Here is a 13,079-nt window from a genome sequence, read left to right as displayed (position 1 = left end):
ACTGCAGCATTGACTGATTGAACAATCATATATTATGACAATATAAAGACCATCCGACTCGTACAGAAAATATGCAAAAGCTCATTTGCAGTACAAGTGTAAAAAAAATAATTCCAGCGTAACTTGGACTTTTCCTGATTTTTTACTGTAAATATGAATATGAAATGTGAATACCACGAAATAAATTTATAGAAAAATTAGTTTAACAACCTTTACTACTCGAAAAGTTCACTTTTGGAACATATTATGGTTCATGTAATTGCACTCCACTGTTTCACTTGATTTGTCCTAGGCTTTGTACACGTTCTCTGTGGCCTCCGGAGACCGTCTTATGCAATGATTATCCATATGGTTATTGTGTTATTTTGATTATAGATTTACCGGTGTCGATGTTAAATGGAAGCCCGTAAAATGTAAACGATGAAAGGTCATTTAAATGGTTCTGGTAACAAAAACTCTTATTTCGATTATTTTGGCAGCTTGTCAAATTGTTACACAGCATTGGTGCTATTTTAATATCTTGATACTGGAACACAAACAGTTAAAAGTACGAGTATTAATTTTAAAATCAAATTTTAAGTGTTTTGAATATTTTCTTTTCATATCTACACGTTCTTTGACAAATGGACTCATATGGACATACCAAATCAATGTTGAAATCAGGAATTTTATTATATAAGAATGAAATATACATAAATTACACAAAGCTAACAATATCAGCGTGTAACAATGGCGAGAGACAGCATGAGCAAAGTATTAGAATATCAAACGTCTTGGATAGAGATTCACTTATTGTAAATGCAAAAGGATTTCTCATACACACATACAATATAAACATACCAAACAAATCAACTCAGTAAAGAAAAGTTTGAACCATAATGACAAATGGCTTTGCTAAAATATAATGCCACAGAAATGTTTAAACGTGATAATTGTTCAAAATGGAATATACCCGTGTCCCAACGAGTCAAACAAACAGATCCACCTATATTGCACTAGTAATTTACTGGAATGGAACAAAGACTTCCGTTTCGCTGCTGTCGTCATCGTAATCCATGACGTCATCGCCGCAGAGGTCGTTCATTTCACGCGGGAAGAGCACGCGGTCGATCACGTGCATCACGCCGTTTGTAACAGAAGCGTCTGCGTACACCACACGTGCATAATTCACCCTCAGGTGACCTGAAACACGTAATCGGGTTAATTTGGTCGTCTGAGTCACGAGTAAAACATTTATACTCGTTCAGTATGTATTGGTAATAGGGAGACTGTTCAACAACATCATGATGGTCAGTACACTCCTACGCACAGGGTAAAGAAGGTAGAAAAATCAGCTCTTTATAAGCTTATCAAGTATTGCTCTCCTTGAGCCAATTTCTAACCACTGTGTGCAAGAGAGAGTAAGCGATTACATATACTAGAAGATCATTTTTTCTTCTTTTATCACATCAATGCATCTTATATCGCTATACAAAACCGTTTTCGCTCCGATTTCTTTTTTATTTAGTTTTAAGTGACTTATTCGATGAGCTTGTGCTTTTATTAAGTGCATAATAAAAACCCCTTCAGGGCGAATAAAACAGCTTCTATTGTATTCTCAAGGATGACAACGTTGATCAATGACATGACGGGAAACCGTACCGAACATTTTGGTGATTTTGACGGAGGCGCCATTTAGTGTTTTCACGTCGTCGCCACATGACAGCCCGGCGCTGTAGTCGACGGCCGGTGCCACGTGGTACTCTAGCACGCCTGAAAACAATGTTAACATTATTCATATAACACTGACAGTATATTTCTTTAGGCCTAAACAAAAATACATTTGGTTCGGGTTACCCGACCCTACCTACGGAATAGGCGCCGACCCTACCGTTTTTATAGTCAGTTTAAATGTGGAGTTTAAAACCTTAAATGCTTATACAGGAGATAACTTTAACACCATTCTGCAATGATGAAAATGACATTCTTATATAAAGCCTAATAAAAAAATAAAATAAAAAAAATAACCCTACCTACCCTACCTATTTTTGAAAAGGATGTAACCCTAACCAAACAATTTTTTTAGGCCTTATTACAAAAGAAGTTCTACGGTTGCAAGTCATAAGCATACTTAATCATGTGTATGCAAAGGTCTTTGGGATTAAAGTTAAAACGATATTTTAAACCTCAGCCCCGGTCTTCTGAAACCGTCGATATTGAACACAAATTAACCTGAAGTAAACTTACACCAGGTCAAAAGTTCACACAATAAGCACCTTCAGCTAGACACGCATTGCCAATGACTCATTTACAAGTGTCACTTGACCTGACTCAAGGACAAAGGGGGTCAATAGACCGCGATATTGACTTAGTCTGGCTTCCGAGTTAATAATGCTAATTTCATAATCTCGATGTACTGATATTTTCCTTGTAATAATTGACACCAGAAATAAATGTCAGCGTACTTGTAAGTAGAGTCTTGTTCTTTAGTAAGGCGTCGATACATTTCTTCGGAATCCTGGCAAAAGCTTTATCGCTGGGCGCGAACACGGTGAATGGTCCGGCTCCTGGATAACATACATTAGCATGTACCATTAGTTACATTTGGTGAAAAGACACAAAATAAGCGAAACGTTTTAAGTTATCGTGTTGCACACATCTACGCATTAAGGAATTTTATTTTATTGTTGATTTATTTCCACAATTCATGATCACGTTATTAAGACGTTTAGATGTACAATCCATACCGCTTAAAGTGTCTGCAAGACCGGCAATAGTGACGGCCTTTAAAAGTGTCTTGAACACGGGGCACTTGGACACCACATCCACGACCGTCCCTGCCGGCGGAAACAGAACCCCGCTTACCACGTGGATCACGCCGTTTGTAGCTTCCTGGTCCGGCAGTGTCACTGGCCGCCCTGACGCCGTGATCACCTAGAATATGAAAAAATAAATTTACTTAGAGTCACTGCGTTTAAAAATTGCTGTTACAGAATACGTGTGATATGCTTGTTCACTGAGACATAAAATGCACATAAAACATTTGTTGGGCGTCAAAATCCACTGCTGAAAACAAGCACTAAAAAATAACATATGTTTAACAATAACTTCCTATATGTAAAACTCAAAGCCGAATCCTGAAATAGCGCACTTAATACATCCATTTTATTATGTATTCAGTACCTTCCCGTCTTTGTAGATGTTAATGCGGATATCCTTCCCCTGCACGCTGGGGACGAGCATGTTGTTCTTCAGGTCGGAGGAGAGCACCTTACCGCTCGCTACGTGGTACTCTAAGATGGCCGTCAGTACTGTCACGTTTTTCATGAGGAAGTCAACGAACTTCTTAGGAAGCGCGGCAAACGCCTGGTCCGTTGGACCAAATACCGTGAACGGGCCTGTAATGGAATACGCTTGATACAAGTCATGCAACCAAGCACGTACACTACTTTAATAAGCTTGATCATTATTCTGCAGCAACTTGTTATAGCTGTTACTGCATTTGCTGTTTACACAATAAATTGAGTGCTTGATTGATTGATGAAGTGCTTGATTATTTGATTGAATTATTAATTGATTGAGTGCTTGATTATTTGATTGAATGATTAATTGCTAGAGTGTCGATTAATTGTGTGTTTGTTTTTTGTTTGATTGATTGATTCATTCATTGATCAAGTAATGTTTAATAAATCCATCATTCAATCAATCGATCTCATTTGATTAATTGCTGGTTTTATTGAACAGCACGTGATCGGAGGATAGAACGAAACGGCAGGGGCGCATGTGAGTTTGGTTTGTGGTCACTAAGACGGAAAAGTGGGTTTTCTCCGGGTACTCCGGTTTTGGTAACACTACTTTATTTCATTGTTGGTCTTGTTTGAAATGTTGTAAGCTGCTGGTTGAATACAATCAAACGTTAATGGATCAGAATTCAGTCACCAAAAGTACATATTGAACTTTATCGTCAGTTATGCACCACGCCCCACCCCCACAGGTCCGGGGGTATACCGGGGATAGCCGGTGAAATGGGCCGTGTTTTTACCTTTCAGGTGACCCCGCAGTTCCGGGTGAATGCGGTGTTTTGTCGTCGCTTTAAATACATCGGGGAATGGGCCTTACCTAGGGTCCCTGGGGTGCGGGGGCATTTGTCGGGGATTTTACCATCTGTTCGTCCCCGCAGGACGGAGATTTTAGTCGGGGTTGGCTGGACCGAAAGTCAAAGTCCAAGCTATTCTCGGAACCTGATGGCCGTGGTTACAACTGACTGGTGCATTACACTTCACTTATCAGTGGCCATAAAATGTGGTTAGTACTGGAGCAATGCTATATTTCTCATCGCATCTAAGAAGAAAGCGCATCTTTTACCAAAAAAGCACATCTAATTATTATTATTATAGCTTTTGGGAAAGTAAAAAAAAAACACGTATAAATACACTTGTGCCATGAACATACACAAATTTCTTAACCAGACGTAAACAGATATTAATGGTGATGATATAACGTAACACCGACTTAGTTTCAAATTGATAACGTATTGTATCCTTACCTGGGCCGGACAGTGTGTCCACCAGGTTTGCCTTCTTCACCAAGGTTACGAGCGTCTTGAGGCCAAGGTCGCCAGCGAGGGTCGGAATATTCTTGTCTGCGGCAAGCACGTCGTACCCGGCCGCTTCCTCGATCTGCGAGGACATCAGCTGAACCCATATCTGTTCGTTCCCTAAAACGCCGCACACTCCAAGAAATGCGAACAGGCACAAACACTTCATGTTGATATCGACAGGTTCTCCTTCCTCCGACTTAAAGAAGAAAATGCTGACAAATTATGAATACTAGTAGCGCAAAGAAAAAAATAGAACGTACAGCGACTATCGAGTCGGGTGTAAGATACTCTGTGATAAACATTTGCCTTGCGCATCAATAGGAAATATCTATACACCCGCTGTACTAAGTATCGCTGTACCATAGGTTATGTAAAACAAAATCGGGTTGAATGATTTTGCACGTGATCCATTCACATGAATGTGAATCAACAATTTATGTAACAAAAATAATGTCAACACTAGCTGTTAGTAAAATAAAATCATTCACGTATAGGGTTTTTAATGGTCACTGCTAGCCGGCAAGTTATGACGACGGTTTTTTTTTATGGTCACAACTTTATTGATTTAACTGTACAAATAAGTTTTGTCACAATGCCAATTTCAAAGTATAATACTGTAAAGTATACGACACGAAAAAGTCTCTGGAAAAAGACATCGGGGCCCGAACATTCGATTATGATAAATCGGCGCCGCATTTTACACAGTCACCTGAATAAAAGTTAACAAAAATGGCTGCAGTTATACCAATCGGAACTCCTCGGCTAGTATCAAGATAGGAGCTTGCCGGAGATGGCCGAGTTGTTACGATTGCAGTTATACGGGTTAGTTTAATGTTTTCAGAATATATACTATGCCAGACATAAAAGTTGTTTTAAACTGTTCACATGTGCACAGTTTATGTTCGTCATTGCTTTTAAAAATAATGCCATTGCGTGTCAACAAGGTATGTGTGTGCATGACGTACATTTATGATTTAACAAAAGTTTAAATTCAAAACGTTGCGGGGTAGAAACTTTCCATTTCGGCCTTTATTAACGTCCAGTTCTTGGAATCATGCTAGAGACTTTGTAAATTTATACAGACTTATATATTTGAAACCCTTTCTTTGTTGTCAAGTTGTTTTTACTTCAGTTAACTTATATGACAATGCCATCCGAATTACAGTATCGTTGAGGGCGATCAATTATACCGAAGTTTAATACTATACGTTTATACAGTATTAATCTAGGTTGCATCTCAGGTGGCCGAGCGGTTAACGACTAAGGAATCAAATCCGACGACCCGGTTCGATTCTTCTCATCGGCATGATACAATTTTTTGGTGAAAGGTTTATCTTATAATATCAGTAAATGCTATTTTTTAATTCAATTGATCTGCCGAACATCATTGACAGCGACAACAAATGTTAATAAGTTGTGCCCCCCCCCATTTAGAAAGTCCTGGATCCGCCACTGGAATGGATTATAAGTATCTTTCATGGCCGAGGGTGTAAGATAGGTTCATTCCGACCCGAGCGTAGGGTGTTTTGCGGAAACGATGTTTACCGAAATATATTTCTCCCACATCAGATAAGTAGATCCAATATTTAAATTTAACCATGCTATACATTTTTATCTTGCCCACGGGCGAAGATAAAATGCGCGTATGGAACTCCTTTTTAATGGTCGCATCATTGTATATAATTACCTCCCTTGTTGATGACTGTCGTCTGTAACATCATGGAAATCTTGTCTTGTGACAATATTTAGAACGCTAATTAATTATTTCTCGCTTCAAATGTCACAATAAAACAGTTTTCACGCACCTTTTAATAAATAATGCTTCACTCTCCTTAGAACTATTTAAAGACCGATTTGACTATTCACATAGTCTGAATCACTGCGTGCATATCCATGACAACCACGAATTATCGCATATCCATGTACGCAATTATATTCACTTAGCACGAAGAGTTCCAGCAAAAATATACATTTTTACTTAATTTTGTTTAACTGAGGTGGGAGAAAAAGCATCTACCATAGCCGCTCGTGTAAGATAGGTTCATCCCGACCCTCGCGCAGGGTGTTTTGTGGGAACTCGGTAAACCTCGTTTCCGCAAAACACCCTACGCTCGGGTCGGAATGAACCTATGTAACACTCTCGGCCATGGAAGATACTTATAATATACATGAACCCTTTTTTTGGCTACACTTAAATACTCAGAAAGTCAGAAGAGCTTTGTAGAGAATCACTGAATCCAATATTTCTGCACTGAAACTACGATTGACATTTTGCGTGATGGTTAACCAGATGATCCTTTACTTATAAAGGTGTAGATTTGTTAAACATGCCTTTGTTTTAATATAAATGTAGTTGTGCTTAACAAGATCGTTTTCATTTCTTGGCATCACCTCTTACATATTTTTCTAAGACAGTTTATTAGGCTGTAGGCCTCAAGGCCTGCAGACTTTTTTTAAGCGTAAATCAGAATCTACCACCGTCAGATCGACAAAACATTTTTAACATTTGACAAATTGATGCACGCAAAGGCGAATCAAGCCCAGCGCAGTTAGAACTCGGGTAATCGAAGAACGACTTTTAACATTACCAATTGGCTCGAGATTAAAGCTACGGAGCTGCGTTCTGCTAAAAACAGCGATGTAATGAGTATTCATAATTCGTTGTGCGGTTAATATATACATGTATATAGTGCAAATAAGTTGCGTTTTTGAGTAATTACGCAATTAAAATAAAAGAAAACGCAACGGTTTAATATTGACGAGGTCCTTAACGCAGTATAAACAAAAGAATGCTTAAATGGTTTTAAAATAAACGCGTACTGAATCAAAGTAAATGCATGTATATATCTGTGTTTACATTTGGCCGCGGCTGAGGATTAAGGTAATAGCGGTTAAAAATAGAATCTGGGTCATCAGATTCGGTCAGGTTTATTTCCCGGGAATGAAACCGGAAAACGCGGTATAAGCCGAGAAAACATTGATCGTATTATGCATCATGCAGTCCATTGTACCCCCCCCCCCCCAGGTCCGATGGTATACTTGGGATAACCGGGGAAATGGGCCGTGTTTTTACCTTCCTGGTAAGCCCACAGTGCCGGGTGAATGCGGTGGTTTGTCTTCGCGCCATATAGAGCGGGGTCTTACCTAGGGTCCCTGGGGTGCGGGGGCATTTGGCGGGGATTTTACCATCAGTTCGTCCACGCAAGACGTGTAATTTACCCGGTTGATGTGCATTTTTTATCATACAATTGCATATATTATTTAGGCATGTCATATTGTATCTGCTAGTAGAACATTACATAAATTGAAGGTCTTGTGACAACATGTTCTTTTCCGGCTTGTTGTCCAAATACATCTTTTTGAAATGCAGGTATTTAACTAAGCGGTTAAATAGAAAAATATGACTAATAAGAATGGTCTATATACTTGAAAGCGGTACAATGACAGAAAAGGCAATGCTTTACAATGTATGGTTAGAGCAAAAAAACAGAACAAACATTTAGTTGTATTTAACCTCAACTCTGATATATGCTGTTTTTACAATGTCAAAATTATTTAACACCGCTTGGTTGCGAATGAAAACAATGATAAAAGTTAAAAGTTAGATTAATTTTCAACAATAAAAAAACTTAATTCTCAAAATGGCCGCATCAATGAAAGGACTTGATCCAGTCCTAAAAAGATACTTACGATCTAACAAATTGCCAGATGTATACGAGGTGTGTAATAAGATTACGCTAACACAATATTGACATTCAAAAATATTATTTTATTTCATATTATACACTACTAATTCATTTCCCTATACATTTTTATGTTAACTGTCAACAATTTTAATTGGAGAAATGCCATTTCTAGTACTTCAAGTTAAAGAAAACCATACAATTTCTTAAAATTCAGTTCAATATAAACAGCTGCTTCAGAGTCTTACGATTTTTGATTTGGCGAATCTACGCGTCCATATCCCACCTAGCCAAGAATGACAGATCCCAGCGCTAAGTATATTGAGCAGAAAGATAACTTGCACCTGCTAGATGGTTAAAATGGCGATGCTTTATTGACAGAAGTCGATCTAAATTAAACTAACTCTTTGTGTTTCATTTAACACTGGAATATTAATGATTTTTTTCTTTCTAAGTAAAGGTATTGGACTTTCAAACCATGACTATTTGCAAACTCAAATATCTTAAGTTTTAAGATTTAAGTTCGGCACAGTCTGGCAGTTTAAATTTAGCAATTTTGTAACATGATACTTATAATATACCAATTGTTGGCAATCTTTTCATTGAGCATTATTCATTGCTTCAAAACCTTTAAATATTATTTTTTTGCCAAAAGTAGTATTGGTGTAAGATGACAGAAAGGTTGTATAATTGTTGCTATAGTAGTAAGCAAGTACAGGACAAAGCATTGTCATATATGTCAATATTTAAATTACAATTGGTTTCATAAATATCAAATTGCATTACTGTTGTTATAAATTACAAAAAGCTTTCTTTATAGTATATATCAGAGCCAGAAATTTTACGGTTAAGTTTAAGTATGATACCGTATCATTCTTGAAATATATGATCATATTATTATCTACTGGAACTTTTTAGGCCCTTATAACTGGACTTGCTGTGATGTGTCCGGAGGATCCGCACCAGTTCATCATTGACAATCTCAAGTACCTCATTGAGTTTGGAACGGATGGATTAGAATGGTTTGTTAAAATATTTTTTAGATCATTAAATGGATATATTATTAATTCTTTTATTTTCAGAGGGTTTCAATGGTACATGTAATTTTATTATATACCATCATAAATACACGCACAAAACATATCGCAAAATACCATAGTCGGTATTCCAGTCCAGTGCAATACGGCCGTATTCCACTGTTGTGACGTCACGTCATATCAAGTATCATTGCGTGATGTTAAAATGACGACATAAAACAAAATAGTGCATCGTTAAAATAACATTTATTATTAAAACATGTGGCTTTTAAGTGATCTAACCAGTAATGTATATAATAAAAGGGTTATTTGTACTGTGTTTTGATCCGATAAGTCGTAGATTTTTGCAGATTTGATTTCACTCTGCAAAAATCCACTTTAGTTGAATACAACCTACCGGATCAAAATGCAGTACTAATGACCCTATTATATCAAACAGTGGATAAAAACAGTATATGAATAAAATTAACATCAAACTTAAAAAGGCTTTCATTTTATGAGAATTTGTTTTCGTAATAGGTACAAAATGAGTCTGTTGTAATAAAACAAAAGCCTCAGTGGTATTTCAGGGACCTGTTTGTGGAAGAATTTATGAAGCCGTTAAACAAGGTTGTGTCGGAGAGCAACCTGGAGTTCATCTTCAACATGGATGATGAGAGCATGCTGGTAGGTCCTGGTGAACATAAGTCAAAAACACTTATTTAAGCATTTTGTAATTGATTAGATAATTCCTTGAAAGTAAAAATAATCATACAGTTGTTTCTATATGTATGTCAGAGTTAATAACGTTAATTTATTTTTACAATACCATATAATAGATGCACTGGAATAGTCTACATTCTTAGCCATTGGAAAAGTATACAAGTAAATGGTAAAAACTACCCTATTAGAAATGAATAAGGATATTTTTCTTTCTTTTCTAATTTTATAATTATTGTAAATTTGTATTTCTGTTTATATAAAAAAAAAATAGCATTCAAGTTTTATTCAATGACTTATTATTTCAAACATTTATATTTTGTACAAACTTTGTGAGAACAGTTTTATTTATATATTACATATGTTTATTTTCTCAGCGCATTGTGCCAGATATTGATGTAAGGTCACAACTCATATATGAACAGATTTAAACTAAGCTTATATATCAGCTAAAAACAACACATGGTCTCTGCTCTTTGAAAACTGTGTATGTCAATTTATTATGTACACTTGTATCTGTTAAAAGAGTTTATGAAACAGTGCTGTATGTTCTTTGAAGCTACTGCAGTAGATAGCAAACTCAAAGGCTATATACTGATCATGAGAACATTTTTTAGTGATAATTTATGTCTCAAAAGTTGTGTACAATTCAAATCGCAAAATATCAAATTGTTTCATCTAAGATGTGGTTTGTTTCCAAATGCAAAATGTTTATTTTTTGTTTATGTTACTAGTATGATCTTTGCATCTTAACACAACTGAGGCAAAAGTCACATAAGTATTAGTTTTGTTTGGGAAAATCTTGAATAACACTCTAGTTGTATATACAAAATGTAGTATGGAACACAAAATATAAAAATAAAGTGCTCAATCAAGTTTAAGCTCATTTTAAAAGAGAACTTTTTATTTGACCAAGTTTTTCATATATTTTTTTTACCAATAATGTTTTATAAAACAGTTTGTTTGGGTAAAGAAACATTCAAAATATTTTGTCTGCTGAAATGTAGCCAAAATCTGCATACACAATTTATGAAGGGCAGTGACAACATTATAATATGTAAAATATCACATGGGTCATTCAATAAATTAAACATTCTTTAACAGGTTTAAAAAGTATACATTATGCAATAACTGTTTAATGTTTTCTTTGCATGAAATAAATCCACTATTTTAAGGATAGCAAAGATAAACACTAGCTGTTCTAATGAATAACAATTTGTGTCTAGTATAAGGTTCTTGTGTGATTTGTATCATTCATCGTGGTAACAAAATCTATAATATAGACATGACATGAAATAGTATTTAATTAATGGTATAATAAATATTTTTTTATACATAATAATATCAGGAAGAGGTAAGACAGTATGTTAAAATGTGGCTGGAATAACCAACCTGTTAGGTTCATGGATTTGTCAGTTAGCTTGGCACCAGTAGGGGCTTGGTTGGTTGTTGAGAGAAAACATACGCAGAGAATAACATTGCATGTGACACTTGTTTGTTAACAGAGTCCTCTTAACCGGGTAGGTATCACACATGTAGATCTAACCTCAACTGGCGTATTGTCAACAGTCACTGACAGTGATCTCTTGCTGCATCTTTTGGAGTGATTTGTCTTATAATATTTGTATATACTTTGTATGATAAAAGTATCATGGCATATGATGGTTAGAGAAATTTAGTACAATTTGTATTGGGTAGTATAATGATGTTTATGACATACTAGTAGGACATACTTTCAAGGACATTAACTTTTTTAATTCATCATGAAGTTGAAAGATCTGATGTAGATATGGGTCCAAACAATTTACTGTAAGCGTGTAATTGTAATGGTTAAGGTTACTAGGTATTGCACCATTGCAGGCAGGGTAGAGCGAGTGGTTGTATTGGCTGGTGGAGGATAATTTTTACATTTTTTATGATAGGGATACAATTAAAGTATCTTTCATGTGTTCCCAGTATGGCAGAAAGGGAAATTGCACCCAAGGGCACGTGCAGAAGCCAGTTTCGAGGCTTGCAGAAGCTACAGTGTGTCCAAGGGTCAGATATTCCAGTCAGGCGTACCGGAAACACCTGAATTATACCTTTTCTTGCATACCTCTCAATTTCAAGTGTTTTAGGCATTACATTAACATTAAAAATACATTTTTGTACATTTGACCAAATCACAAGTGCAACGGTGTTTACTTATATATAATACTATACGTTCAGTGACTTAAAATCACAGTTAAAGCCAAATAGGTCACGTAAAACATCACATTTTTTTCAGGGATAGAATACTTTTTTAATTTGAATTGTTTTTAGAACATTATTTACCCGGTGTTTAAAATGTCATAATTTGAATTGATCAAAACTTTATACTTAAATATTATCAACTGGCACATTGTTTTGTTTGTCTCATCTTCAATGGGGGGGGGGGGGTGCTAGAAGATGCAATTCTCTCTGGAAACACAACATGGATCTCCGGTATGAAAGATAAACTGATCTACCTGCACTAAATGACAAGTGTCCTAGATGCACAATTACCATCAGATGCAGTCCACAAAATAATAAGTGTTAAAAAGTATGCACACGTAATATGATATCTGATAAGAAGACCAACCATGCACTACCAAGGAAGGCTCTGGAAGTTTGATTATGATTTTGCATATGTGGACTGGGGGCATTTTATATCATTTTTGACAAACATGTAGTATTTTATACAGTCAAAAGTTTGTATTAGAATGGCAGCAAAAACTTCATTATGTATGATAGTTAATGTATGTATACATATTTAATTGCCCAAGAATGGAGGCATTATTATAGTAGTTACACTGTCCTGTCCATCCATCTGTCTGACAATATTGTTCCAACTGTAATGTTGATCAAATTTCACTGGTTTGTAAAGCAGTGTTTGAAGATGTGTCACACATACACATGTAGCATTCATGCTCTCACCACAAAGGTTAAGATGGTCAATTAATTACCCAATAGGGATCTAGTAGGAATAGATTGGGTTTCAGCTGTAATTTTTTACATTCAATCAGGAATTCAAGAATTGTAGAGCGGCATGGGGAGGTGTTTTTGTGTTTCACAAAAAAGGTC

The 13,079-nt window shown here is 36.1% G+C and overlaps 2 protein-coding genes across 7 annotated transcripts in view; one reads left to right on the top strand and one right to left on the bottom strand.

Moving 5' to 3' along the window:
* Nucleotides 1-653: 653 nt before the first annotated feature.
* Nucleotides 654-4,833, bottom strand: LOC128216732 (transforming growth factor-beta-induced protein ig-h3-like). Its single transcript, XM_052923384.1, has 6 exons — nt 4,526-4,833; nt 3,163-3,377; nt 2,727-2,913; nt 2,445-2,546; nt 1,642-1,752; nt 654-1,182 (listed from the first exon to the last, which is right to left on the bottom strand). The coding sequence occupies exons 1-6, from the start codon at nt 4,743-4,745 to the stop codon at nt 1,004-1,006; spliced, it is 1,014 nt and encodes a 337-aa protein (XP_052779344.1). The 5' UTR covers nt 4,746-4,833; the 3' UTR covers nt 654-1,003.
* Nucleotides 4,834-8,147: 3,314 nt separating this feature from the next.
* Nucleotides 8,148-13,079, top strand: part of LOC128217188 (dynein regulatory complex subunit 6-like) — a 28,631-nt gene continuing 23,699 nt past the window's right edge. For 2 of the 6 annotated variants that reach the window (XM_052924139.1, XM_052924140.1), the window contains exons 1-4: nt 8,148-8,298; nt 9,181-9,284; nt 9,869-9,965; nt 11,504-11,518. In XM_052924139.1, coding sequence (XP_052780099.1) covers nt 8,221-8,298; nt 9,181-9,284; nt 9,869-9,965; nt 11,504-11,518 — 294 coding nt within the window. In that variant the 5' untranslated portion in view covers nt 8,148-8,220. Of the gene's footprint in view, nt 8,299-9,180; nt 9,285-9,868; nt 9,966-10,375; nt 10,397-11,503; nt 11,519-13,079 lie in introns of all 6 variants that reach the window. The other 4 variants (XM_052924141.1, XM_052924136.1, XM_052924138.1 and 1 more) reach the window with 3 other exon arrangements.

Source organism: Mya arenaria, chromosome 14, assembly GCF_026914265.1.
Source record: "Mya arenaria isolate MELC-2E11 chromosome 14, ASM2691426v1".
NCBI classification, from domain to species: domain Eukaryota; kingdom Metazoa; phylum Mollusca; class Bivalvia; order Myida; family Myidae; genus Mya; species Mya arenaria.
The sequence above is the reverse complement of the archived record's forward strand: the minus strand, read 5'-3'. Positions and strand labels throughout refer to the sequence as shown.

Excerpts from the sequence above, each read along its gene's own strand:
- LOC128216732 (XM_052923384.1), bottom strand. The coding sequence starts at position 4,745 with ATGAAGTGTTTGTGCCTGTTCGCATTTCTTGGAGTGTGCGGCGTTTTA. Across the intron at positions 3,378-4,525 it reads GGACACACTGTCCGGCCCAG|GCCCGTTCACGGTATTTGGT; the intron begins GTAAGGATACAA and ends ATTCCATTACAG. Across the intron at positions 2,547-2,726 it reads TCTTGCAGACACTTTAAGCG|GAGCCGGACCATTCACCGTG; the intron begins GTATGGATTGTA and ends TATGTTATCCAG.